The sequence below is a fragment of the Neofelis nebulosa genome, chromosome X (assembly GCF_028018385.1).
Source record: "Neofelis nebulosa isolate mNeoNeb1 chromosome X, mNeoNeb1.pri, whole genome shotgun sequence".
Taxonomy (NCBI): Eukaryota; Metazoa; Chordata; class Mammalia; order Carnivora; family Felidae; genus Neofelis; species Neofelis nebulosa.
In genome coordinates, this window is record NC_080800.1 from 22235933 (window position 1) to 22262329 (window position 26397).

At 46.6% G+C, this 26397-nt stretch overlaps 1 protein-coding gene across 1 annotated transcript; it reads left to right on the forward strand.

The window, feature by feature from the left end:
* The first annotated feature begins 1166 nt into the window (after nt 1-1166).
* LOC131502786 (melanoma-associated antigen B5-like) lies at nt 1167-7984 on the forward strand. The gene is made up of 2 exons (XM_058713780.1): nt 1167-1272; nt 6593-7984. The coding sequence occupies exon 2, from the start codon at nt 6654-6656 to the stop codon at nt 7752-7754; it is 1101 nt and encodes a 366-aa protein (XP_058569763.1). The 5' UTR covers nt 1167-1272; nt 6593-6653; the 3' UTR covers nt 7755-7984.
* The last annotated feature ends 18413 nt before the right edge of the window (nt 7985-26397 follow it).

The window sequence follows — 26397 nt, forward strand, 5'->3', positions numbered from 1 at the left end:
TCTATCAAATTAAACAAGCTTTTAAAAACATGCCCTAATGGGGAAAATCTATTTAATTCTACCTGCTAAAGTGAATGTTTGGCTGATTCAATCTTCTTTTGTCTAGGAGTATTCCATTTCCTAGGACATATCCTGGATTGAAAAAACATTCCTACGTAGGAGGGTGATATTGCCTAGGTAAAAATCATAACTATCTTTCATTAAGTGCCCAATATTTTCCAGCCATTCTGACAGATGCTTTATATACAGCATACACACTCCCAGTCTTACAAGATAGTTTACCAAACTCAGTTGGCACATGAAGAACTTCAAATATTCTCCTATTCACAAGGTGGTGTCAGAGCTAGACTAGGCCCCTAGTGTGCATTCATCCAGGGCATGTATTGGGCTACACTCCCACCCTGAAACAGACCTTGTATACCTTATTCACTTTCCTTGTTGCTACTCCAAAATATATCTTAGTCCATTAGGGGAAAAAATTGGAATACGTATACAGAGCAATAAGAATACCAAAATAAACGAGAGGTATGAATACTGAAAGGAAGGATACAATATCTGATAACAATATGACGATCTGCATATGCAGTGTAGCCTAACTTCAAAACATGGTGGTCTCATGAGATTATCTGCCTCAGTCCGTTTCCTACAGTTAAGTATTATAGAACAGAAGTTACCTAAAAGACCAAGTCTGGGGCAGGGGTCAAGGGAACAAATGTATCAGCAGGGTTTCTCCTCTGACATTCCCTCTCCCAACCTAAGTCCACTTTCTCATTCTTCACTTTTCGCGTCTCCGATCACCCCTGGGACACAGACTCGTCCACTCTAAGATGGGCACTAAAGAGATTACTCAACAGTTCGTAGGGATGTGGAAGCGCTCCGGAAGCCTTTCATTAAAGAGACAGAAGCCAAGATGAGGACCGATATAAATGAAAAGTGACGAAAACAACATACAGGCATACAGGGAGTCGTGCATCAACCTACCCTCATCTGCTCTCACACCTATGCTGTCAAGCTGACCTATTAAAGAAAAGTATCAAGGAGGTAAGAGGGTGGTGGTGGAGGGAAACCGCGAGTCCTCTCCACTCCAGAACAGAGGGGGCACCAGAGATCCCGCCCCCCGCTGCCAGCCTTCACAGGCCCTATCGTTGGTGACAGGAAGAACAGCCCTCACTTCCTCTTGGGGCGCCTGAGGAAGGAGAGAGACGTTCGTTTTGGCTGCCGCTCCTCAGGGCAGGCGGCTGAGGAGTCTTCTAGGCCCGAGTGCAAGTCAAGGTAAGAAGCCCGATTAAGGAATAAGAGAATACCTCCCTCCCCGCAAATAGTGCGTCCCCTGCTCCCCACTGCCCCCCGCGCCTACTCTCAGTCTTATGGGGCCCTCGGCAGAGTGGTCTGTCAGGCGGAAAGAGATTTCCACCTAGGGGGTCGCAAGAACGTGAAGGCTTTGGTGGGAGGCGCCAGTTCAGCGGAGGGGGGAGAGGACCCTAACGGAAACCAAGGGGAGAAAAAGTAGGTAACAGGTGCCACCAAGGCCATGCCTGGTTCCTCATGGCTCCCGGGGGAATCAAACATGGCGGTCACACGTGTGTGAAGCTACCCTCCCTATTTGGAGGCTCAGGAAGCTGAAGGCCTTGAATTTAGAGGAAGGGTACTATGCTCTGAAGGAAATGAAAGAGTCGAACTCTGAGTGAGGTCTGAGGGAACCGTCGTTTCTAGAACAATGAGGTGGCGCCTAACTTCCAACCGCCATTAGTCCTGGAGAGATCTGGGGAAGGGCAGTGGTATGTGGACGGACACTCGTGTTTTTTTCACTCTGGTGTCACCGGAAGGTTGGGGAGAGGAGTGTATGTTGTGGGGGTCGGTGGGGGTAGGGGGCTGAGGGGGGGTGTGTGGGGGTAGGGGGCGTGGGGGGCGGTGGGGGGGCATGGGGGGAGGCAGCGTCGGGAAGAGGCGGCGGCGTTGAGGAGGTGGCGGCGTTGAGGGAGGAGGCGGCGGCGTTGAGGGAGCAGGCGGCGGCGTTGAGGGAGAAGGCTGCGGTGTTGAGGGAGGGGGCGGCGGCGGGCAGCGGGGGAACGGGGCATTGGGGGAGGGGGCAAGGGGGGGCGTCGGGGAGCATGGGGGGAGGGGCGTGGGGGGGCAGAGGGGGGAAGGGGCGGGGGGGCGGCGGGGGAAGCGGCGGGGGGGGCATGGGGGGAGGGGACGGTGGGGGAGGAGGCAGGGGAGGGGGCGGCGGGGGAAAGGGGTATGGGGGGACATCGGGGGAGGGGGCACCGGGGGAGGCGGTGGGGGGAGGGGACGGTTGGGGGAGGGGGCGTGGGGGGGCGGCGGGGGAGGGGGCGGTGGGGGGTCGGTGGGGGTGTCGTGGGGGGCGTTGGGGGAAGGGGAGGCAGGGTGGGGCGGTGGGGGGAGAGGGCGTCGGGGACGCGGCAGGGGGAGGGGGCGTTGGGGGGCGGTGGGGGGAGGGGGCTTCGGGGGCTGTCCAGGGAGGTGGCGGGGGCAGGGGGCAGCAGGGGACGGCGGTTGGGGGAGGGGGCACCGGGGGAGGCGGTGGGGGGAGGGGACGGTTGGGGGAGGGGGCGTGGGGGGGCGGCGGGGGAGGGGGCGGTGGGGGGTCGATGGGGGGTGTCGTGGCGGGCGTTGGGGGAAGGGGAGGCAGGGCGGGGCGGTGGGGGGAGAGGGCGTCGGGGGTGCGTCGGGGACCGGCAGGCGGAGGGGGCGTTGGGGGGGGCGGTGGGGGGAGGGGGCATCGGGGGCTGCCCAGGGAGGTGGCGGGGGCAGGGGGCAGCAGGGGACGGCAGTTGGGGGAGGGAGCATTGGGGGCTGTCGGGGGAGGCAGCGGGGGGAGGGGGTGGCGGGGGATGGCGGGGGGGGGTGTTGGCGGAGGGGGCATCGGGGGCCGTCGGGGGAGACGGCAGGGGGAGGGGGCGTGGGGGGCGTCGGGGGGTGGGGGCAGCAGGGGGAAGGGGCGTGGGGGGTATCAGGGGAGGGGGCAGCGGGGTGAGGGGGCGTGGGGGGCTGCGGGGGGGGGGAGGAGGCGGGGGAGGGGGCGTCAGGGGGAGCAGGCGTGGGGGGAGAGGGCGTTGGGGGTGTTGGGGGGCGGTGGGGTGAGGGGGCATTGGGGGCTGTTGGGGGAGGTGGTGGGGGGAAGGGGCATTCGGGTGCGTCGGGGTCGCAGCGGGGGGAGGGGGCGTTGAGGGGGAGGGGGCGTCGGGGGACGTGGGGGGTGTTGGGGGAGGGAACATCGGGGGATGTCTGGGGAGACGGCGGGGGGAGGGGTCATTGGGGCTGCAGGGGAGGCGGTGGGGGATGGGGGCGGTGGGGGATGGGGGCGTCGGGGGGGGGGTGTCGGGGGCAGGGGAGGCAGCGGCGGGAGGGGGCGTGAGGGACGGGGTGTCGGGGAGGCAGCGGGGAGGCGGTCTGGGGAGGGGGCATGGGGGGAGGGGGCGTCGGGTTGCACCGGGGGAGGGGGCCTCGGGGGCGGGGGCAGCGGGGGGAGGAGGTGTGGGGGGAGGGGCGGGGAGCGGGCGTGGGGGGAGGGGGCGTTGGGGAGAGGCGGGGAAGGTGCGTCAGAGGGGAGGGGGCATTGTGGGAGGGAGCATCGGGGGGGCATCTGGAGAGACGGCGGGGGGATGGGGTGTCAGGGTTGCGGGGGAGGTGGTGGGGGGTGGGGGCGTCGGGGGGCGCGTCAGGGGGGGCAGGGGAGGCAGCATGGGGGAGGGGGTGTGGGGGGCATCAGGGGAGGGGGCATCAAGGAGGCGGTCGGGGGAGGGGCATGGGGGGAGGGGGCATGGGGTGAGGGGGCGTCAGGGGCCACCGGTGGAGGGGGCATCAGGGGGGCACGGGGAGGGGCATTGGGGGGAGGGGGCATTGCAGGGGAGGGGCGTGGGGGGGCGTCAAGGGGGGGCATGGGGGGAGGGGGAGGGGGCGGTGGCGGGTGGCAGCCGGGGGAGGGGTCATGGGGGAGCGGGCGTAGGGAGAGGGATCACTGGGGGCAGGGGGTGTGGGGGGAGGGGGCATTGGGGAGGCATTGGGAGGGGGTGTTTGGGGAGGCGGCGGTGGGAGGGGTTGGTGGGGGGCAGCGTGGGGTAGGGGCGTCAGGGGGCTTCAGGGTAGGCAACGGGGGTGAGGGCATCAAGGGACTTCAGGGGAGGCATGGGGGGAGGAGGCATTGTGGGCGGCAGGGGGGCGGTGGGGGTAGGGGCATCGGGGTGCATTGGGGAGGCGTAAGGGGGAGGGGGCAGGGCGGGGGGGCTGTAGGGGGTGGGGGTGTTGTGGGCGGCAGGGGGTCGGCAGGGGGCGGTGTAGGGAGAGGGAGTCGGGTTGTTGGGGGAGGCGACGGGGGTAGGGGGCGGGTAGGGGCGGCGAGGGGGGGCCGGTGGTGGAGGGGGCGTCAGGGTGCATCCGGGAGGCGGCGGGGGGAGGGGGCAGTGGGGGTGTCGGGGGTGGGGAGGGGGCGTTTGGGGGGGGCGGGTGTTGGGGGAGGCGGCGGGGGGGGAGGGGGCGTCAGGGTGCGTCGGGGGAGGCGGCAGGGGGAGGGGGCGTCGGGGGCAGGGGAGGGTGGCAGCAGGGGCCGGTGGAGGGAGGGGGCCTGGGGGAGGGGCGTCGGGGGGCAGCGGGGGAGGAGGCAGCGGGGAGGCAGTCGGGGGAGGGGCGTGGGGGGAGGGGCCATGGGGTGAGGGGCCATGGGGTGAGGGGGCGTCGGGGGGGGCACCGGAGGAGGAGGCGTCCGGGGGGGGGGCACCGCAGGGGGGCAGTGGGGGGAGGGGGCATTGCGGGGGAGGGGCGTGGGGGTGCGTCATGGGGAGGGGGAATGGGGGGAGGGGGCATGGGGAGAGGGGTCGTTGAGGGGAGGGGATGTGGGGGGAGGGGCATTGGGGGAGGCGGTGGTGGAGGGCTTGGTGGGGGGCAGCGGGGGGTGGGGGCTTCAGGGGGCTTCAGGGAAGGCGGTGGGGGAAGGAGGCGTTGTGGGCGGCAGGGGAGCGGTGGGGGTAGGGGACATCGGGGTGCATTGGGGAGGCGGCAGGAGAAGGGGTGGTGGGGGGGTGGCAGGGGGTGGGGGTGTGTGGGCCCCCACAACATGTGCATGTGTGTGTGTGTGCACATGTGTGCCCGAATCCCCTCTGTACTTGGAGAGGACAGGGGAGGTGACTCCATTAGACAACACACATCTGATTCCACCTTCACCTCATCAGCTTTAGAAAGTTTCCCTTCCATTTTTCTATCCTTCCTCCTCTTTCCTCTCCTGCACAGTAGTAAACCCTTCTCTGAGATATTCTGTTCCTGGGGTGGCAGGGGGTCGGTGGGGGGAGGGTGCGTCGGCGGGGGGGGGCGGGGGGGCGGTGTAGGGAAAGGGCGTCAGGGGTTGTTGGGGGAGGCAGCAGGGGTAGGGGGCGGGTAGGGGCGGCGAGGGGGGCCGGTGGTGGAGGGGGCTTCAGGGTACATCAGGGAGGCGGCGGGGGTAGGGGGAGGCGGGGGGCGTGGGGGGCGGCGGGTGTTGGGGGAGGGTGTGTCGGGGGAGGCGGCAGGGGTAGGGGGTGTTGGGGATGGCGGGGGGGGGGTGGCGGGGGGGGGGGAGGGGGTGTCAGGGTGCGTCCGGGGAGGTGGCGGGGGGAGGGGGCAGCGGGGGCCAGTGGAGGGAGGGGGCATGGGGGAGGGGTGTCGGGGGGCGTTGGCGGGAGGGGGCGTCGTGGGAGGGGCGTCGGGTGGAGTAAGATTTTGTTTAAAAGCAACAACATTTACTCCCTGAAGTAGGAGGATTTCTAGATCTTTCCATGACCTCTGGAGTCGAACAATTCTTACTTTTAGAGAACGGGAAAGGGGGATGACTCCCATATTCTCCCAGCATGTTTTAAGGACAGGCTGGCAGGAAGAAAAGAATCCCAGGCTACAGTAGGGGCCAAAGGAAAGATTGGAAGGTGGGGAGGGGGAAACCACTGGCTGTCGAAAAATAACAAAAAGTCAGATCCCCACTTTTCCATCAGGACTTGAAGGCTCAGGGCAGGGCAGTCAGGCTGAGTCTCACCCTCACTTATTTACACCAAATCTGAGTACAGCCACCAGTGAGCAGAAGGGAAGTGTACCAGGCGCTAGTTAGAGGCCAAGTGAGTACCCTGAATGAGAAATGAGGACCAAAACAGCCCATGAAGGAGAGGGCTCCACACAACTCTCAGTTGGATGCCCCCCTGAGGGGGACAGGGTGTAAAGAACTACTTTACTTCTTCCTCTAGGGTCTTTGGCTTTGGTCTGAGGTATCGAGTTCATGGCAAAAGAATAGAGGAGACCCAGGACTGGTCAAGAGTTTTCAGGATGATCCTGAATGTAAACTTAGAACACCCCCAGAACGCAGAAGAGAGGCTCCCCACTGGCAGCCCCTGCTGTCACCCCAGTATACCCCAGGCAGGGTTGGCAGACTATACTCTAAAGTTCCCTCTAACTTCCTCCATAGAATTCTCAGGGAACAGGCTGATGAGAACAGGAGCCTTGTGGGTTCCTGGAGCAGGGCCCTCTGATAAGCCCCCAGAGGCAGCCTTGGTTAAAGCCAGGGAGGAATGTCCCTGATGAAGGTGCTCACGTCACTTCATTCTCCCTCATCCAGGGATCCGCATCTCTTGATCCTGTTTGTACGCCTGCCTCCTGTGCCTGACCGAAGGGCCATCATGCCTCGGAGACACAAGAGTAAGTTCAAGGCTCATGAGAGACGCCGCCAGGCTCGAGGTGAAGCTCAGGGTTGCGAAGATGCTCAAGCCAAAGCAGCAGCGGAAGCGGAGCCCACTCCCTCCTCCGCTGCTCAGTGCGAAGATACTACCCAGAGTGTGCCCACTACTGGGTCAAGTGGCGCTTCTCAGCGGCGTAAAAGAAGAGCAAAAACCGCCGCCGCGACTTCTGCAGCCCTTTCTGGCACTAAATCTGATGAAGAATCCAACAACCAAGATGAGGAAAGGGTGAGCCCCTATGAGGCCCCATTCTACGGTGAACGCCCAGGCGAAGATTCTCTGAGCAGGAAGCCTGGCTTGCTGGAGCAGTACCTTCTGTACAAGTATAAGATGAAACAGCCCATTCTGAAGCAAGACATGCTGAAGATTATCGGCCCAAATTATGAAGATCGTTTTCCTGAGATCCTCAAGAAAGCTGCTGAGCGCATTGAGATTGTCTTCGCCATCGACCTACAGGAAATCGACTCGACTAGATACGACCTCGTCAGCAAACTCAAACTCCCCAACAACGGGAGGGTGCGTGCTGGCAGGGGGTTATCCAAGACCGGTCTCCTGATGAATATCCTGGGAATGATCTTCATGAAAGGCAACTGTGCTGCTGAGGAAGACATCTGGAAATTCCTGGGTCTGATGCGAGTGTATCCTGGGAGGAAGCACTTCATCTACGGGGAGCCCAGGAAGCTCATCACCAAAGATTTGGTGAGGCTGCAGTATCTCGAGTACCGCCAGGTGGCCAACAGTGATCCTCCACGCCATGAGTTCCTGTGGGGCCCAAACGCCCTAGCTGAAACCACCAAGATGAAAGTCCTGCAGTTTTTGTCGAAAGTCAACGATACCATCCCTACTGCTTTCCCGTCCTATTATGAAGAGGCTCTGCAGGAAGAGAAAGAGAGAGCCCAGGCCAGAGGCGCAATCGGGGCTGGCGCTACCGCCAGAGTCATCATACCTTCCAGCGTCATGGCCAGGAGTATCTTCCCACCTCTGCTGAGACCTAAGGCTTCTAATCCTCTTGACAAGATAATACAACGTCGCAGTAAGAATTAGATTGTTAGCAATGTGAAAGAATCTCACAGTAAAATAGTAAAGATGAGAGAACAGGAAAAAAAAATTTAAACATGGTCAATCCAGTTTTTCTTGTTCCTTTTAGGCGTTAGTTTTACACAAGTTATGATGTTTTAGTTTTAGATGATTTAGACTTCAAGTTTGCTCAATAAAGATAAATTACATCTTAACTCATACCTCGTTTGTTCAATAAAGATAAATTAAATCTTAAATTATACGGTGTGTTTACTAACTCTTTTGTTCATCACACATGGAGTATCTGCTCACCGGAAAGCTCAGTTTAGCACTGCAGATGCTGATATAAAGGAATCCAGTCTCTACTCATAGAATTTTAGAGCCTTTGAGCTACACTCACACAAGATGCCCAAATACCCTCTCTGGCCTGTAAGTAGAGTAAAAAGAACGGGAGAGGAGGAGGGTGGTCCTTATGAGAACAATTAAGTGGAAATTTCCTAAGCAACACAGCTTGGGACTTTAGGAACCTGCTAGTCTTCAGGGGGATGTAATTGTCATTTACAGTATGTGGTGCACACAGTTGAGGCTGTGGAATTACTAGGGAGAGGCCAGTTCCTTCAACATTTTATGTCAGACTTGAGAGAGAAAACCCAGTGTTAGTCTGCTTAGGCTGCTACAACAACATACCATGGAGTGGGTGGCTTAAACTACGAACATTTTCACATTTCTGGAGGCTGGGAAGTTCACAATCAAGATGCCAGCAGGTTTGATTTCTGGTGAGAGCTCTCTTGCTAGGTTAAAGACTGCCACCTTCTCCATGTATCCTCATGTGGCATAGAGAGAAAATTCTGGTTTCTCTTGCTCTTAGGAGAACACTAATCACGTCACGGGTGCTCTCTCCTCAGGGCCTCATCTAAACCGTATTACCTCCCCAAGACTGCACCTCCAATTACGTTCACATTGGGTGTTAGGGCTTCAACATACGAACTTTGGTGAGTGGGGACACATTCAGTCTGTAATAAAAAATTGGTGCTATGAGTTATTTTGGGATTATGGATGGGTAAACCAAAGAGAAATCTCCACCCCGGGGCAGAAAAGGAAGGGGTCCTTTGTTCTTATTCCAGTGCAGATGAGTACAGTGTGCAAGCTATGTGATCTAGGCACGACATCTTCATGGAGTTTCTCAGAAATAAGGGTGATGCCCACCTTCAGGCGAGACGCCACTGTGCTGGCACTGTTTGCCTGGAGTTGGGAGAGGCACAGCCTGTTCCATTAAAAGGCCATTTTAATTAGATTATCATGGATGCAATCTGGCAGACTAAGCAAGGGCTTGCTTTTGTTGAGGGTGTAATAATGAATGTCAACAGAGGTCATATGGATGGAAGGGCACCTGGGAGGGATGGGAAAACTTGTACCTTGACACAAATTCTAGGAACTTGACTGGTATCCAAATGAGAAAGACAAATCTGTGCCTGAATTAAATGACAGGTGATCTAATGGGGAAAATTTAGTTCATTTTACTAGGTCAGGTAAATTTGTGGCTGCTTCTTTGTCCAAGAATACTGCATATTCTCTGGCACTTCCTAAATTAAAAAAAAAAAAAATACAAGGGAGGTGGATGATATCATTTGGGATCAAAATATTAATTTCCATTCCTTAAATATTGGGTAATACTTGCTAGACATCTTATCATGTGGTTACATATATACATTCCAACAATCCTGTAAGATAGTCCTTACCAAACTCACTTGGAGGATAAAAACAGGCAATTTTCTCAACTTCACAAGAATGGTCACTACCAGAGCTGGAACTAGGTCCTTGGTTTGAATTCACCTAGAGGCCACATCGTTCGCCTTCTCCCCACCCGAGGCAGACCTTCCGCCTCTTAATTCATTTACTCACTCACTCTTCCAAAATGTATCTCAGACAGTATGAAGGCACTTGAAACCAAATTACTAAAAGCAGGCCTGTTGAAGGGAAGGGAAACATGAGAATAAGTCATAATTTGGGGATTGTCCTCGGGTCTCCTTTTCCTAAGATCCTACTGAGAACTAATTCTGTCCAGGGCCTAGTACTGTGCCCAGTTCTAGCACCTTCCATCATTGGAGAACCCTTCATCTGGGACTTCCCAAGTCTGCCCCCCTTCCAAATCTGGAACCTGACCTGCTGACCAATTCTTTACTTTGGCCTCCTCTGATGGCTGCACTCCATTATTAGCAGAGCTGAAAACCTGCATCACCTGCTCTAGCCCTGCCTTAGAGCATTCCAACTCCCTGGTGGGCACCTCCTTCACCACGGATATATATCATTTTAATATATCTGTTTATGTGGTAATATGGAGATCTTCATTTCTCTCTCTCTCAACACACCAGACATTGCCTTCTCCAAAAGTTAAGCCTTCTAATAGATGGTTTAAATGGCTTCTTACTATAAATTTATGAGGAATTTTCTTGACACACTTATTAACATGTGTCAGGTTTACAAGTAGAAGCTTGTAAACTTCGTGAATCAAATTGGAAAACCTTCCCGATTATTGTGAATCCAGAACATGACAACATGGCATTGGAATAGATGTTACTTTATAACATAACTCAGCAGTAAAATTATTTGAGTCCATAAAAGGCAAAATAAAGTAAAAGATTATCAACTTCTATCTTCCCGTTCAGTAAAATTTAACAACACATAGTTGGATTTGCTTAAGAATTTACAAGAAATTAAATCTCAATCAATTGGCTAATATGCTCATTGACTCACTTATTCCCTTAATATTAATCAGGCATCTGCTCTTGGGAACACACTGTGCTATTGCTGGGGATGCTCAGATTTGGGAAAAGGGAGTGTCTGGGAGTAGTAATATTAGAAGGGTGATAGTAAGATATTGTAGTAAACCAGAGGTGTTTACACCAGAATGAGGGTGTTGGAGTCCAGATGAACATGGGGAGGTAGGAGTTAGGAGCAAATGGTGCAAATATGTTTGGGAAACTGCAGGTTTCTTTAGTGAGACTGAAGTTTAGGTTTAACAATATGAGGTAAGACTGTGGGAATGGAAACAAGGGCCATTTCTTCACACGGTGTGCCGAAGGACTGAGAGATTTCAGCTGGGAGTGAAAATGGCTCCTGAATCCTGGATACACTAGAAAGAAACTTCCCACAGGCCAAGGTCAAATAGGTGTTCTGGGCCCCTTTTCGCTGCATGTGAACACTTTGCAGAGCATTACCTATATCTTATGCCCAAACAAAAACCTGCACAGTTTTTGGTAAGTTTTCTTATCATTTCGCTTCATTCAAAACAGAGTTTTTAAATTTCTCTTGAATTTTCATTTTTTAGTCATGTGTTATTTACTAGTGTTTTATTTAATCTCAATGTTTTGGGAATTTTCCAGTCATCATTTTGGTAATGGTTTCTAGTTTAATTCCATTATTGTCTGACATAGAAACTACATGATTTCTATTCTTATATATTTGTTAGATGTGTTTTATGGCCCAGAATGTAGTCTAGGTTGGGGAGTGCCCCATGTGGGCTTGATAGGAATGTGTACTCTGCACTTAGATGAGGAAGTCTAGAGATGTTAATCATGTCCGATTGACTTAGGATGTTAATGAGTTCCACTATATCCCTATGATTTTCTGCCTGCTGGATCTTCACATTTTTCATAGAAGGTTGTAGAAGTCTCCGACTATTATAATGGATTCATCTACTTTCTCTTACAATTTTTGCCTCTACACTTTGATGTTCTGTTGTGAGGCACATACCTATTAAACACTGCTGTGTCATCTTAAAGAACTGACACCTTGGTCATTAGGCATTGCCCTTCTCCATCCCTGATAACTTTGCTTGATCTGAGCTTGGCTCTGTGTGAAATGAATATACCTACCCCCATTTTCCTTTGGTTAATATTACCGTGGTCTATCTTTCTCTATTCCTTTGCTTTCAATCTATGTGTCTTTATATTTAAAGTGGGTTTGTTATAAACAACACATAGATGAGATTTCTTTCTTGGTTCATACTGATATCCTGTCCTTTAATTGGTATCTTCAGATTGTTGATATTCCATTCAAGGTTATTACTGATATGACTAGATTAATATCTACCATATTTGCTGATCCTTTCCTGTTTTTATATTTTTGACTTACGCTCTTTTTCTGCCTTTTGTGATGTTTTACGTTAATTTACTTAATTGGGGGAATCATTTCACAATACATATGTATACCAAGACATCTCACTGCAAACATTAAATAAATGCAATGTGTACCTGTCATTCACACCTCAGTAAAAGTGGAAAAAACTGGGGCACCTGGGTGGCTCAGTCAGTTAAGCATCTGACTCCTGATTTTGGCTCAGGTCATGATCTCACAGTTCACCAGATCAAGCCTCACATCAGGATCCGCACTGATGGTGTGGAGCTTGCTTGGGATTCTCTCGCTCCCTCTCTCTGCCCCTCCCCTCTGTCATGCTCTCTCTCAAAATAAATAAAACTTAAAAAATTTTTTAAATGGAAAAAATTACTCGAACACTTTATATGATTCCGTTTTCTCTCCATTCTTAGCATATTGATTCTTTTCACTTTTTTAAACATTTTCTCAGGGTTGCCCTAGTGTTTACGATATATATTTACAATGAATACAAGCTCACTTTGAAATAACACTATATGACTCTATAGATAGTGCAAGTAGCTTATATAATCACAAAGTATTCTTAATTCCTGTCTCCTAACCCTTATTTCATTTCTGTCATTCAGTTCACTTATATATAAGTTATAATAATCAAATACACCATGGTTATTATTAATTCAAACAAATTGCTACCTGGTTAAGAATGAGGAAAAATAAGTTTTATTTTACCTCCACTTATTTCTTCTCTAATCCTCTTCCTGTTTTAATATACATCCTATATCCTTTTTTTTTTAAACACACTTCTTTGACCATTTTTTTGCTACATGGTTCTAATGGCAACAAATCCCCTCCATGTTTGATTGTCTGAGAAAGCACTTCTTCACTTTTGAAGTATAATTTTACAGGATATAAAGTTCTAGATTGGTGGTTTTCTTCTCTAGACACTTTAAATATCTCACTACATTCTTCACCTGTTTGTATGGTTTCTGCGAAATAGTCACAGGTAGTTCTCATCTTTGCTCCTCTAAAGGTTGGTTGCTTTTCCTCTGGCTTCTATGAAAAATTTTCTTTTATCTTTTATTTTCTGCAGTTTGAGTATTATATGCTATAATGTGTAGGTTTCTAACACCAAGCAAGTCCCCAATTTGACTCAAGTCTGACACTATCTATCTTGAGGATGCATAAGATCTCCCAAGTTAAGGGATCAGTCCACACAAGACTGCCCCCACAGCAGAGAACAATCACAAGTCCAAGGATACTAGTTGTACTTGTGACCTACAGGCCACAAAGTTCAAAGGTGATTCTCATTTTGTCACCTCCATTAACAAGACAGGATGGCTATGTACGATTGAAGTTGTTTATTTTCCTTGTCCACCACGTGGAAGGCTAGAGAAGGCTAGAGTTGAGTGTCTCCTTTATCCCAGATCAGCTGAGCTCTGACAAAACCCCAATAGGTTCAACTTGTATAATATAGTTTCTTCTGAGGACAGGTCTTTTTGAGAACGGAACAGTCTGGCATACTTCAAATGAATACTTTTCTCTCCCTGCTAGAAGCCAAAGGAGACTTTTTATTCACGGTGGAAATCTGTAGAGCTCCTGAAGTAATACTCACAATGTGCAGAGTCTTAAACTCTCAGACTTTCCTACAAAGAGACTCTGGAAATTTCTCAATTATAGTTCAGGTTTTCCTACCCTGGTACTGGTTCCCATGGAGGTTTCTCCTCTGCTAAGTTCTGATTCTCTGTACTGACCTATTTGTCTCTCCACTTGGTGGGGGCGGTAGCATGTCCTGTGGTCTCACTTCATGGGTAGATCTAAGATTTGTTGATTTTTCAGTGTCTTCACCTTTACTTGTTGTTAGGATGGAATGAGGACTTCAAAACTCCTTACATGACAGATCAGAAATTGGAACTCCATTATTTCCTCAATTATTCTTTCTGCCCCCTTCTCTCCTCTCTGAGACTCTTATTACATTATGCTTTTATAATTGATTGTGTTCCATACGTCTGTTAAGTGCTGTTCATTTTCCTTAATTATGTTTTCCTTTTTCTGAGGAGTTTACCCCAATTCCTCAGACTGGATAATCTCAACTGACCTATCTTCAAGTTTACTGAGTCCTTCCTTTGCCTTCTCAGATCTCCTGCTGAATCCCTACAGTGTATTTTTCCTTTCCATTAGCGTTCTTTGCAACTCCTGAATCTCCATATGGTTCCTTTTAACAATTTCTCTATCTTGGTTGATATTCCTTACTTGGTGAGACTTAATTCTCACAGTTTCCTTTAGTTTATTGTAGATGATATCATTTATTTCTTGGATAATATTTAAAATAGTTGATTTAAGGTCTTTGTCTAGTAAGTCCAATCTTTGGGCTTCCTCCTGCACAGATTCTACTGATGTCATCTCCCCCCACACCTCATTATTTCATTGCACATCTCATAATTTTTGGGGAAAACTAAACATTTCAAATGTTATAATGCGTCAGCTTTAGAATCAGATTCTTTTCTATTCAGGCTTTATTTTTCTTCATGAATTCTGTCAACAAACTTTTTAAGATCTGTGTTCATTGCTATGTGTGACCACTGATATCTCTGATCAATTCGTTCATATGCCAGCTGGGAATTTGGCAAAGATTTCCTTAATGACCTTCATTCTCTGCAGATGGGTTCTGTGTTTGTATTGGAGTATGCCTTCTTCATCAGCTGGACGGCTTACAACTTTGCCTATACTTCTGCATCCAAAGAACCTGAATGTGAGCCTCAAGTAAGAGATTAGGGCCTTTCAGTTTTATTTTTTGACAGGACCTCCTGGAATTCAGATGATCACCCAGACTTCCAGGAATATGTCATAGCTTTGTGAAGTCTCCTTTCCCCCCCCCAAGTATTTTACTCCTTAACTCTTCCAGGGTTTTTATTGTTTGCCCCAACTGTTATCCACTGCCATCCATAAGTATGAGTGGCTAACGCATTTATTTTTATACGTTTTTGACAAACACTCCCTAGAAAATGACTCCACCCTGGGCAAGTTCTGAGTTAGGAGTAATGAAAGGAGTCCTTTGAACTCATCCTTCAGAGACACACTAAACAGGCCAAAACAAGGACAATTCCCAGAGAACAATGACCTTTCTGCCCTCTCTGCCACAAGGGACCCATATCTGGAAAGTGAGCTCCCATCCTCAAGGCTACCACTGATTGGGGGAGCCAGGCATGTAGTAAGTAAAAATTCCACAAAGATCTCTTACCAAGAGTCAGCTACCTTTTCCTGATTTCCCATGGCTGTTGGAAATCTATGATTAACTTTCAGAGTTCTGATAAAGTTGATTCTGACAGTTTTTACCAGTTTATTAGATTTTTTTTTTCAGAATAGATTTTTAGAGTTCTCTAGTCGACTACTTTCATGGATTTAACTCCATTCCCCTGTTTTTAAGGACAAACATTCTTAACTTCTACGATTGTCAATTGTTTCATAATATGTATGTTACTTTCTTCTGCATGTTTTAAGTGGGAATGGTGGAAGGCTTGTATATATTGCTGGCCAAAGGGGAAAAAAAGTGGCTGAGTATGATTAGGGTTAAATAAGATTTTGAACAACTTAATAGCAAAGGCTTTCATGATGGATTTTTGGTTCTTCAATATTCTGGCCTCATTGAATTAATCCTTAAAAAGGCAAAAATTGTTTAAAAATTATTTTTTCAATAATGTTTACATCATATACCATTTCTAAGTGCTTTTTTAAATAAGATGATAAATTCTTTCTGTGACTTATTTTTTTTATCTTCTTTAACGTTGAGTTAGTGAGGGAACTTTTCTTTTTCACACAGACACAATAAATGCACAGCTAAGTGGTTTGCAAAATGTCACATAAAATTAGTAATGACATTAATATTATAATTTTTATCCATAATTACACAGCCTAAAGAATCACGAACTCATTCATTTCCTTAGGAATCTATGGATACAGCTACAGGCTGACCACAGACAGATTGTGCGACAAAAGTAACCTCTCCACAAGGTAACTTATATATAACTATTAGAAAATAAAACATTGAAAAATACTGATTTCGATAAAACTCCTTTGGTATGTTAAGGTTCATGCGTGCATGCATGCCAGATAATAAAACAGTAAGAAAATACCCATTCTTACAAAGAATGCATATAATGAATACTGATGGGAGTCTCATGGGAATTAATATGTACAATTGCTTTCTCTGCATGAAAAGCGGTTTGTGAAAACTGAAATTTAAAGCACAATACTAAAATACTGTGTGAGTCCAAGCCACCTGCTATCCATGAAAACAATAATGCTCTTAAAGTAGTATTTGGAAATTTAAAAATTTGGCATGTAAGTATTGTAGAGTTCACATTATACTAAGATTATCTTTTTTTAATTAAATGTTACTAGTTCATAACATGGTCCAGTGGTGTATAAAATTTCTTCAAGACAAACAATGTTTTTGGACCAGTGGATGACACAGATGCTCACATCTCTTCCTTTACCTGTCACTCATATGACTTATTAAGCACACTTTCAAACCCTCATGCATTTTGTAAATAAGAGTTAATCACTTTTTGATTTACAGTTTGCTTAGCACAAATTCTCATACATAGTGAGGTGGGAAATCTTCAAATAATTACAGCAACCTAAGAATAAATGAGTTCCTTAATTTAATAAAATTTTTAAAAGAAATGCCACATTATTCCTTACAAAATAAACGTACTGCATTACAAAGGTTGTGCATTATATAAGTTATTATTTTTATTAAACCATCCCAAACACAGAGTACAAATTGTATTTCTGTAGATTAAAATGATTATATTTAATTATAATTGAGTTAAATTTTTATATGATTATTTAGCCTAAAAATAAAACAGCATTGCAGGGCTAAAATAATAAAGGAAAGGATGATTTAAGATCTTTTATTTTGTATTGACTTTGCTAGAATATTTTGAAAATAACACAGTACCACAAATGAAAATGTCATTAATTTATTTGAGAGACAGAGAAAGAGAGACAGTGAACATAAACAGGGGAGAGGGGCAGAGGGAGGGAGGGAGGAAGGAAGGGAGGGAGGGAGGAAGGGAGGGAGGAAGGAAGGGAGGGAGGAAGGAAGGGAGGGAGGAAGGAAGGAAGAGAGGGAGGGGGAGGGGAGGGGAGGGGAGGGAGGGAGGGAGGGAGAGAGAGAGAGAGAGAGAGAGAGAATATCTTAAGGAGGCTCCATGCTCAGCAAAGAGCCCCATCCAGAGCTTGATCCCATTACCCTGAGATCATGACCTGAGCAGAAATCAAGAGTTGGACAATCGACTCAGCCATCTAGGTGCCCCTCATTTAATTATTTTAAACAGTAATTGACAGTGGTCCCAATAGACCTCAAAGGGCTGATACTTAATTTGAACAAAGAAAATTAAATGATGTAAATTCCCCTTGGAAGGATACCTCTATTATGAGTATGAAGTACAGCATCAAGCATATTATCAATAGTCAATAAATGTTCGAAAATAGACACATCAATTAATTAACTGCATTACACATTCAATTATAATTGGCATTACTGAACTGAATCACATTCTATTGGAAATTAGTTATTCCTGTATGGGATTTGTGTTCATTCTTTTAACCAGAATATAAACTTAATCATCACATCACATTATCCTTTCAAGCCAGGTAAGAGAAAAATACTATGTAAAGCAAATGACTATAATACCTTTGAATTTTCACCACAGATATTCATGGGACGTGAGAAGTGAAAGGGACCATAAAGGTCCTAAAAAGTGCTTACATTTCACATCGCCTCTTTGACTTGGTGTATTCTTTAAAATCAAGCTGGATGGACAACTACAAAAACCCATTCAAGAAGCTAAGGAAACAAATGATTTCAAAATTATAGTTACGGACAGCAAGGTCAGTGTTCAGGTAATGAAAGGAACAGCTTTGAACCCAAATGACAGCCCCGCCTTAGTTTAAAGCTAGGTTCTCTTTTCTGCTTATTATGGATGTTTGATAAGAAATACAATTGCTGAGAAGTTTGTTTTGCTTGCTGTTTGCTATGAGCATTGTGAGACCTTTCCTGATTGTAACCCACTGTAGAATGGGCTGTAAAACTTCCTAAATGTAGTCTGATATGTAATGGAATGAGTGATTGTATACAAACTAACCGGCATTTCTCGCTTCTGTAAACCTGCTTGCTTAGCACATTCCTCACCTACCCCCTTCCCCCTTTCTTCCTCCCGCCACAAGTAAAAACCTCCCCTGTGCTATTTGTCTCTGTCTATAAAAACGCTATACCAACCCTAATCGTGGCCTCTTGTGTCACCGGCGACGAGTGCGCAGAGGACCAGGTTCGAACCTGCAATAAACGACCCTTGCCGCTTGGCTTTGACTTACGACTCTGGTGGTCTTTTGTGGGAGGTTTTGGAACTTCAGGCATTACAGTAACAAAACTGATTTTCAAAAAATCTTTCAATGTGAGACAAGAGTGATGACTATTTACATCAATTCCACTTACTGCTTTTGACTATCTAGTTCTAAAATGCCAAAGAGGTTTCTGCTGAAAGACGTTACTTTCTTTTCCTCTTTTCAAGTGAAGGGGAGCTGAATGTGCCATACCAAAACTTATCTCTTTGTCAAAAGGATTATTTTGAGCTAATTATTTTTTATGAAATTGAGACACAGAAGTAGTTCTGAAAACTAATTAAAAGCTACTCTTTTGTAGTAGACATTTACAAGGGAAATCCCTATTTGTAAGGGTGTCTCCCTTTCTGTACCTGGAAGATGGGGGATTCTAAACCTCTAGAAACTCGTTTTCACTGGAGAAAGAAAGGGTGTAAACTGGCCTAAGAACCATAACCTTTATTTGGGTTCTCGGCTTTGTAACCACCCATAACTGCCTTCTCCTCCTCCACCCTTCACAATATGTTCTTTTGTCTTAAAAAATTTTTTTATTATTATGTTTATGTTTTGAGAGAGAGAGAGAGACAGACCGACAGAGCGAGAGTGGGGAAGGGCAGAGAGAGAGGGAGACACAGAATCCGAAGTAAGCTCCAAGCTGTCAGCACAGAGCCCTACGTGGGGATCGAACCCATGAGTGTGAGATCATGACCTGAGCCAATGGCAGGCGCTTAACCGACTAAGCCACCCAGGGGTGTCTAAACTTTTTTAAATATTAAGTTCCTAAACTTTATTTTTCTCCTGTTAATCTGCTTTTTCTCCTGTTAACATGTCTTTCATTTGGGTTCTCAGCTAAGAACACAGAAGGATACAGTGAAGTCACTTTTCCTCACCTGAAAAAGTGTATTAAAACACACAGTTCATCACAGATGTCATTTTGCTCATTTTGTTTTACTGCTTTGTAAGCATTATTACTGTTTTGGAAATAGTATTTAATCATTAACTGTTCTATAATTTGCCAAGGCAGTTAAAGAGACATCTGTGACCTCTAAAAGACTAACTACATTCAGGGCGCCTGGGTGGCTCAATGGGCTGAGCATCTGAAACCTGATTTCGGCTCAGGTCACGATCTCATGGTTTGTGGGAAGGAGACCCGCTTTGGGGTCTGCCTGACAGTGGGGAGCCTGCTTGGGATTCTCCCTCTCTGCCCCTCCCCCATTCAGGCACACGTGTGCACATGTTCTCTCAAATAAACATTACAAAAATATTCAATACATTAAAATCCAAAAAGACTGTGAAAAATAGGCATGTGACCTGCTTTGTCCAATCTGAAAGACTGTAACTAAGATGAATGCCATCAAAATTCCCAGATATTTCTTTAACCATGAAAATGCCAAGAACAAGCAACAGTGAAGTATGAATCCTCGTATTGTTTGTGATTTCTGGGTTAACAATGCTACGTGGAGACTATTCGAAAAGGGAACTAATACAGCAGCTATCTAAAGACCCCACTGAAACACGAAATCAAGAGTATCACCATTAATCAACATACGAAGAAGACCCACTAGAAACAGGTCACAGAGCAGACACAAAGAATGACCAAATATTCTCTAATTAATGTTGAAGAACATATAACCAAACATTCAAATATCTGACAGAAGACTCAGGACAGAAATACAATCAAGTAGGGAGGAGGAGACAAGCAAACACGCTAAGATGCAAGTTACGATGGCAAAGCGGAGGGAAACCACTGCAATGAAACAAAGCATCATGGACAAGGAGATGCATTTTAGAATGAACCAGAAGGGGTGCAGGACCAGCTTCCCCCAAATGTGCCACTTTCGTATGCAGACTGTTTTGAGCTGAAGGCAATCAAGACCCAGCTGACTCAAGAAAAACCTTTAAAAAAAAAAGTGTGTTTCTTTGGAGAGAGAGAACGAGCTCACAGCAGGGAGGAAAGGGCAGAGAAGGAGCTAGAGAGAATCCCAAGCTGTCAGTGCAGAACCCAATGCAGGGCTCGAACTCCTGAACCGTGAGATCATAACCGGAGCCGAAGTGATGAGTCAGACGCTTAACCAACTGAGTCACCCAGGAGCCCCTTAAAAACTTTGACCTTTCCTTTAAACTGCCTAAAAGAATTTAGATAGTGATCTTGGCCAGAAAGACAGCTATTACCAAGAAATAAACTTTTTTATCTGAATGACCTAACTATATGGCAGGACAAACTTCTCATTACCAAACAAACATTTTTTTTTTAAATTACCATGTGACTGATCTTACCCCCACCCCACCACCCCACCCCTTGAAGCCCCAGACCCCTATTCCATTCCTTACCTCAAGAGGGCATATAACCTCAATTGCCTGGCTGGTACTTGAGCGCATATACTTAGGCAGTCTGCACAGGTATGTAATCATACTCATTTTTCTATTACTGTATCTTGTGTTATTTGATTAGACCAGCCAAAGAACCTAGAGGAAAATTTTTTTCTTCCCCAACCAACCCAATATACAGTTTAAGCAGCACAATAAGAATGACTGACGATATTAATGATAAAAGAGAACATTATAAAACTGAAACCTATGTCAACCTAAACCATGTTCAAAAGGGACAAGTCCATTACCGGCGGTGAGTGGTTTCATATAACCAAAGAAATGATAGACGCCACTTTTAGGCAACAGGCTTGAGCAAGGAGACCTGAGTTAGGTAAAAGGGCCGACAGCAACTACAGGGCTGAACACCAACAGACTCATTCATTAAACGACCCACCTAAAAATATCCATAGGTCTGAGCTGACCAATGGGCTACATAAACCACTCACAGGTATCGAAAAAGGAAAATTCCATATGCTCCCACATTTTCTCACTACCCCGCTTAACCAGAGCCCTCACCCCCACTGCCTCCTGGCAGACAGCCTCTCCCTTGTTGTTCTGCCAGCTGCTCCCTTGCTGTGTAGTCTATAAACTTCTGTCTCCTTGGTTTTGCTTTGGGTGAATTCTTTCCCCACCTGTGCTGCTGGCCTCCCTCCCCCTGATCGGATGGCCCCCAAGATGTGACACAGTATTGAAATACAAAAATTGGTATTTTAGGGGCGCCTGGGTGGCGCAGTCGGTTAAGCATCCGACTTCAGTCAGGTCACGATCTCGCGGTCTGTGAGTTCGAGCCCCGCGTCAGGCTCTGGGCTGATGGCTCGGAGCCTGGAGCCTGTTTCCGATTCTGTGTCTCCCTCTCTCTCTGCCCCTCCCCCGTTCATGCTCTGTCTCTCTCTGTCCCAAAAATAAATAAAAAACGTTGAAAAAAAATTAAAAAAAAAAAATTGGTATTTTGAAGGTTATTACATACCTAAGAACAAACTAGAATGAGCTCTTAAGAATTGGTTAAACAAAAAAAGTGGTTTACTCGTGGTATTGATATTCAAGTATCTTTGTACTTTTGTATTTTTTAACTTTTTTTAAATATAGGGAAATAGGTAATTTTAAATATATGATGAAAATCAATACAGGGGCATTTGGGTGCATCAGTCAGTTAAGGGCCAGACATCGGCTCAGGTCATGATCTTGTGGTTTGTGAGTTCAAGCCCCGTGTCAGGCTCTGCGCTGACAGCTTGGAGCCCGGAGCCTGCTTCAGATTCAGTGTCTCCCTCCCTCTCTCTGCCCCTCCCCAGCTTGAGCCCTCTCAAAAATAAATAAACATTTGAAAAAAAAATGGATACAGATATTTTATTGCTGGTACAGACTTTTTTTTTTATTATTACATTTTGTCTTTACTTGGCCCTCCTCTTCTGCCTCCCCTCTAATCAATTAACGCCCCCTCTTCTGCCTTTAAGGTGACCAAGAAAACAGTCTGCATCCCTGCATATCCTGTATAAATAGGTATACATATCTAAGTAGTTATTTTTGTTAATACTGATTTCATTACAGTGTCATTAAACTGAACACTTACGTCTGCATCTTGGTTTCTCAATACTCCATGAAAAACATCCAACTCAAAAGGTACAGTTCTAATTCAGTATTTTAATTTTTAATGTTTTATTTATTTTTGAGAGAGAGAGAGAGAGAGAGAGAGAGAGAGAGAAAGTATGAGCAGGGGAAGAGCAGAGAGAGAGAGGAAGGCACAGAATCCATAGCAGGCTCCAGGTTCCGAGCTGTCAGCACAGAACGCAACGTGGGGCTCGAACACACAAACTGAGAGATCGCGTCTTGACACGAAGTCAGACGCTCAACCGACTGAACCACCCAGGCGCCCCTAATTCAGTTGCAGCAATCAACTCTCACATGCATGTGTTCTTATGTGCTTTTATTTCTATAGGATGGGACCCAGGGGTGAGTATGTGTATATTTAATTGTAATGTATGTTGCCAAATTACTTCCAAAAACCTTTTAATGCATCAGAATTTCCCTAGCAATTGTGACAATAACTGTTTCCTCGTTCACCATGCACAAAAGAGGTCAAAGCTTTTTAGTTTTAGCTCTTTTAAGAGGTAGAATGAGGAGTGCCTGGGTGGCTCAGTCGGTTACGTATATGACTTCAGCTCACGTCATGATTTCATAGTCTGTGGGTTCGAGCCCTGCGTCGGGCTTTGCGCTGACAGCTCAGAGCCTGGAGCCTACTTCTGATTCTGGGTCTCATCCTCTATCTGTCCTTCCCCTGCTCACACTCTCTCTCTCAAAAAAAAAAATAAATAAATAAATAAATAAATGTTAACAATTTTTTTAAAAGATGTAGAATGGTATTTCATGGTTACTCTGATTGGCATTTCCCCCATTGCTGGTGAATTTGAGCCTCTTTTCATAGGGCTGTTTCTCTTTGGATTTGCAACTTTGTCAACTATTTACATTTTTTTCCTACTGGATTGCATGTAATATTTTTACACTTGTCATATCTATATACAATACATAAGATCTTTTATTGACTTTTAAAATTCCCCTTTGTATTTTAAAAGTACTCAAAATGGGCTGGAGCACCTGGGTGACTCAGTCATTTGGGTGTCCAACTTTGGCTCAGGTCATGATCTCATGGTTCATGGGTTCCAGCCCCGCATCGGGCTCTGTGGTGACAGCTCCGAGCCTGAAGCCTGCTTCGGATTCTGTGTCTCCCTTTCTTTCTTTGTTCCTCCCCGCTTGCACTCTGTCTCTCTCTCAAAGGTAAATAAAGACCAAAAAACATTTTTTTTGAAGTACTCAAAATGGAAAGTTGGTATCATTGCTATCAATGTTCAATGTGTTAAATCCACTTAAAGAACTTAAGTAAATTCAGGAGAGGAAACCCAGCTGTTTTCCTGTTAAAATTACAGCTTCTACTGATGAGGTTTTGGAGTGGTGGGGGTTTGGAACTCAAGGCTGAGAAATAATTCTTGAGACGTCTTTGGTACAAAAAAGGTGATTTTATTAAAGCACGGGGACAGGGCCCATGGGCAGAAAGAGCTGCACTGGGGTTGTGAAGAGTGGTGATATACTTTGGACTTGGGGGAGGTAAAGGCAAAAGGGAAGCCTCCAGAAGGTCTTTGATATGCTGAAGAGGACTCTTAAAATACCTGAGGCCTTGCTATTGTCAAGCTAAGGTTGTTTTGCCTCCAGTAGCATTAACAATAGGAAGGTAGGGGGTTCCTGGAGAAAAGTTCTACTCTGTATTTGCCTCAAATATTTGTTAATGGGCTGCAGGTTCTATGGAAATTTAATGTTACCTGCCATTTCCTTCTTGCCTTTGTTCCCGGCTTCACAATGGAGGGGAGGGTGATGTTGGGGCTCCAGGAAACTGAGTCTGTAAGGTTTCTGGAGATTAGGCTATTGATAAGATTGCCTTTTTCTTGTAATTTACTAAGATATTTGTAAATAAATGGAGACTCAGGTCCTGCAGGACTATGATCTCTATCATTTAGCCATTTTTTTCCCCTTTCCTTTGTTCTTGGGCAGCCAGGAGTGTCCGAGGAATATCACACATATCCCAGATGTTGGAGGGTGGGGTATACTACCTTGTGTGTGGTCCTCAGCTTGCCTTAGGCTCCCTTCTCACTACCATCGGTGTACTTTTGAATATACTAGTCTATATGAATCCAAAAAGTTGATTTGACTTAATCAAGTAGTAACTGGCAGATTTTGTTACAAATTAATCTACTGCTGACTGACTTTTAAAAATATAAATTCAATTAACAAACATGCGCAATGCTTACTTTAGCTAGGAGGCAAGGGAAAGTTACTCAAATAAGAGGGCTGACAGCTTTCAGCAAAAAGGAGAAGGCGAAGGGAGAAAAGCAGGGAAGGGATGTGTTTTGTTTTGTACAACCAACAGTTCCAGCCAAGGACACATCCAACTAGGTCTTTCACCTGAGGGCCCCTTGCTAGGTGTCTGGCCAGACAGCCTCTTACATGAGCCACTCTGAGCTGGACTGGAGCTAAGGACAGATGCAGAAGGCCCCTGAGTGACCTGAAGTTACCTTTAACTCATTATAATACTAAGATTTCCTCCCAAGGGTGGGATTTTTCCCCATCTCGTGAACACAGGATGTTTGCATCACCAAGTTGACATAGGAAGCATGCGCAATTGAACCAAAGGTGCCTATGCAAGCTCCCTGCCTGCATCCTGTAATACACTGAATAAAAACTTCCTGCACTAGGTCCATGCGGACATAGTACTTTTAGAGCTATCTCCTTACTTGTAATAAGTGCTGTGGGAAACAAAGGCAGAAGGAAATGGCAGATAAAATTAAATTTCCCTATAACCTGCAGCCCATTGACAAATACTTGAGGCAAATACAGAGTAGAACATTTCTCCAGGAACTCCCACTGTCTTAATGTTAATGCTTTGCTAGAGGGAAAAACAACCTTAGCTTGACAATAGCTAGGCCTCCAGGATCCTGTGAGTCTTCTTTAGAATATGAAAATCCCTTGTGAACTTCTTCTTGTCTTTATCTTCCCCAACTCCCAAGTATATAATCAGTCTAGATCAGGGGCAGCTCTTCCTGCCCATGGGTCCCATCCCCGTGCTTTTATAAAATCAATTTTTTTGCACCAAAGATGTCCCAAGAATTCTTTCTTGGCCATAAACTCTGAAGCCCCATCACTCCAAAAAACCCCATGAGTAAAATAATAAAACATTCTATGCTTTCAACCTTCTCTTGGGAGGTGCTCAATTTGATGCACCCCAAGCAGCGAACACTTGAGTTCAGTTACCCTTACTCTTTGCCAGTCAGGGTCTGGACATTCCGCTAATTTACTTCTGAAACCAACTCTGTGAAGTTAGATATTGTGTATCGTATGACATACAAAAATGTCACAGATTTTATGAGATCACTCTGCCAGCTATATTGAAAGGAACAATCCAAATGACAGCCCTGCCTTAGTTTAAAGCTAGGTTCTCTTTTCTGCTTATTATGGATCTTTGATAAGAAATACAATTGCTGAGAAGTCTGTTTTGCTTGCTGTTTGCTACGAGCATTGTGAGGCCTTTCCTGAGGCCTTTCCTGAATGTAACCCGCTGTGTAGTAGAATGGGCTGTAAAACTTCCTAAATGTAGTCTGATATGTAATAGATAAACTAACCGGCATTTCTCGTTTCTGTAAACCTGTTTGCTCAACACATTCCTCCCCTTCCCCCTTCCCCCTTTTTCCTCCCGCCACAAGTCACGGACAAAGCCTTCCCGCCAAAGGACAGACAAAGGACGCCCAATCAGAGAACAACAAATGTCCTTACTTTAAAATCAACTAATCAGGCCCCTCATAATTTGAAACCTCCCCTGTGCTATTTGTCTCTGTCTATAAAAACGCTGTACCAACCCTGATCGTGGCCTCTTGCGTCACCGGCAACGAGTGCGCAGAGGACCAGGTTCGAACCTGCAATAAACGACCCTTGGACCCTTGCACCCTTGCCGCTTGGCTGTGACTTACTACTCTGGTGGTCTTTTGTGGGAGGTTTTGGAACTTCAGGCATTACAATATATCCTTGAGCTGATTGTATTAAGACAAGAAGCAAAAGAGAAAAAAACAATGCCTAGGCAAAGTTTTCTTGGTCTCTCCTGATGATGGGGAATGATCGGGAGTGTTAGGTATATTTATTTGCTACCAAGCACTGTTATTCCACACTCTTACTTTCTTTTTGGTCCCTTAGGTAAGGGAATGAATAATAGATTTTCCACCTCTCCAGTGGGAATCCTGAAGTCTCTACTCTGATAGTTCGGTATTTA

What these genes read in the sequence shown, in the direction of transcription:
- LOC131502786 (XM_058713780.1), top strand. Translation starts at nt 6,654, where the DNA reads ATGCCTCGGAGACACAAGAGTAAGTTCAAGGCTCATGAGAGACGCCGC.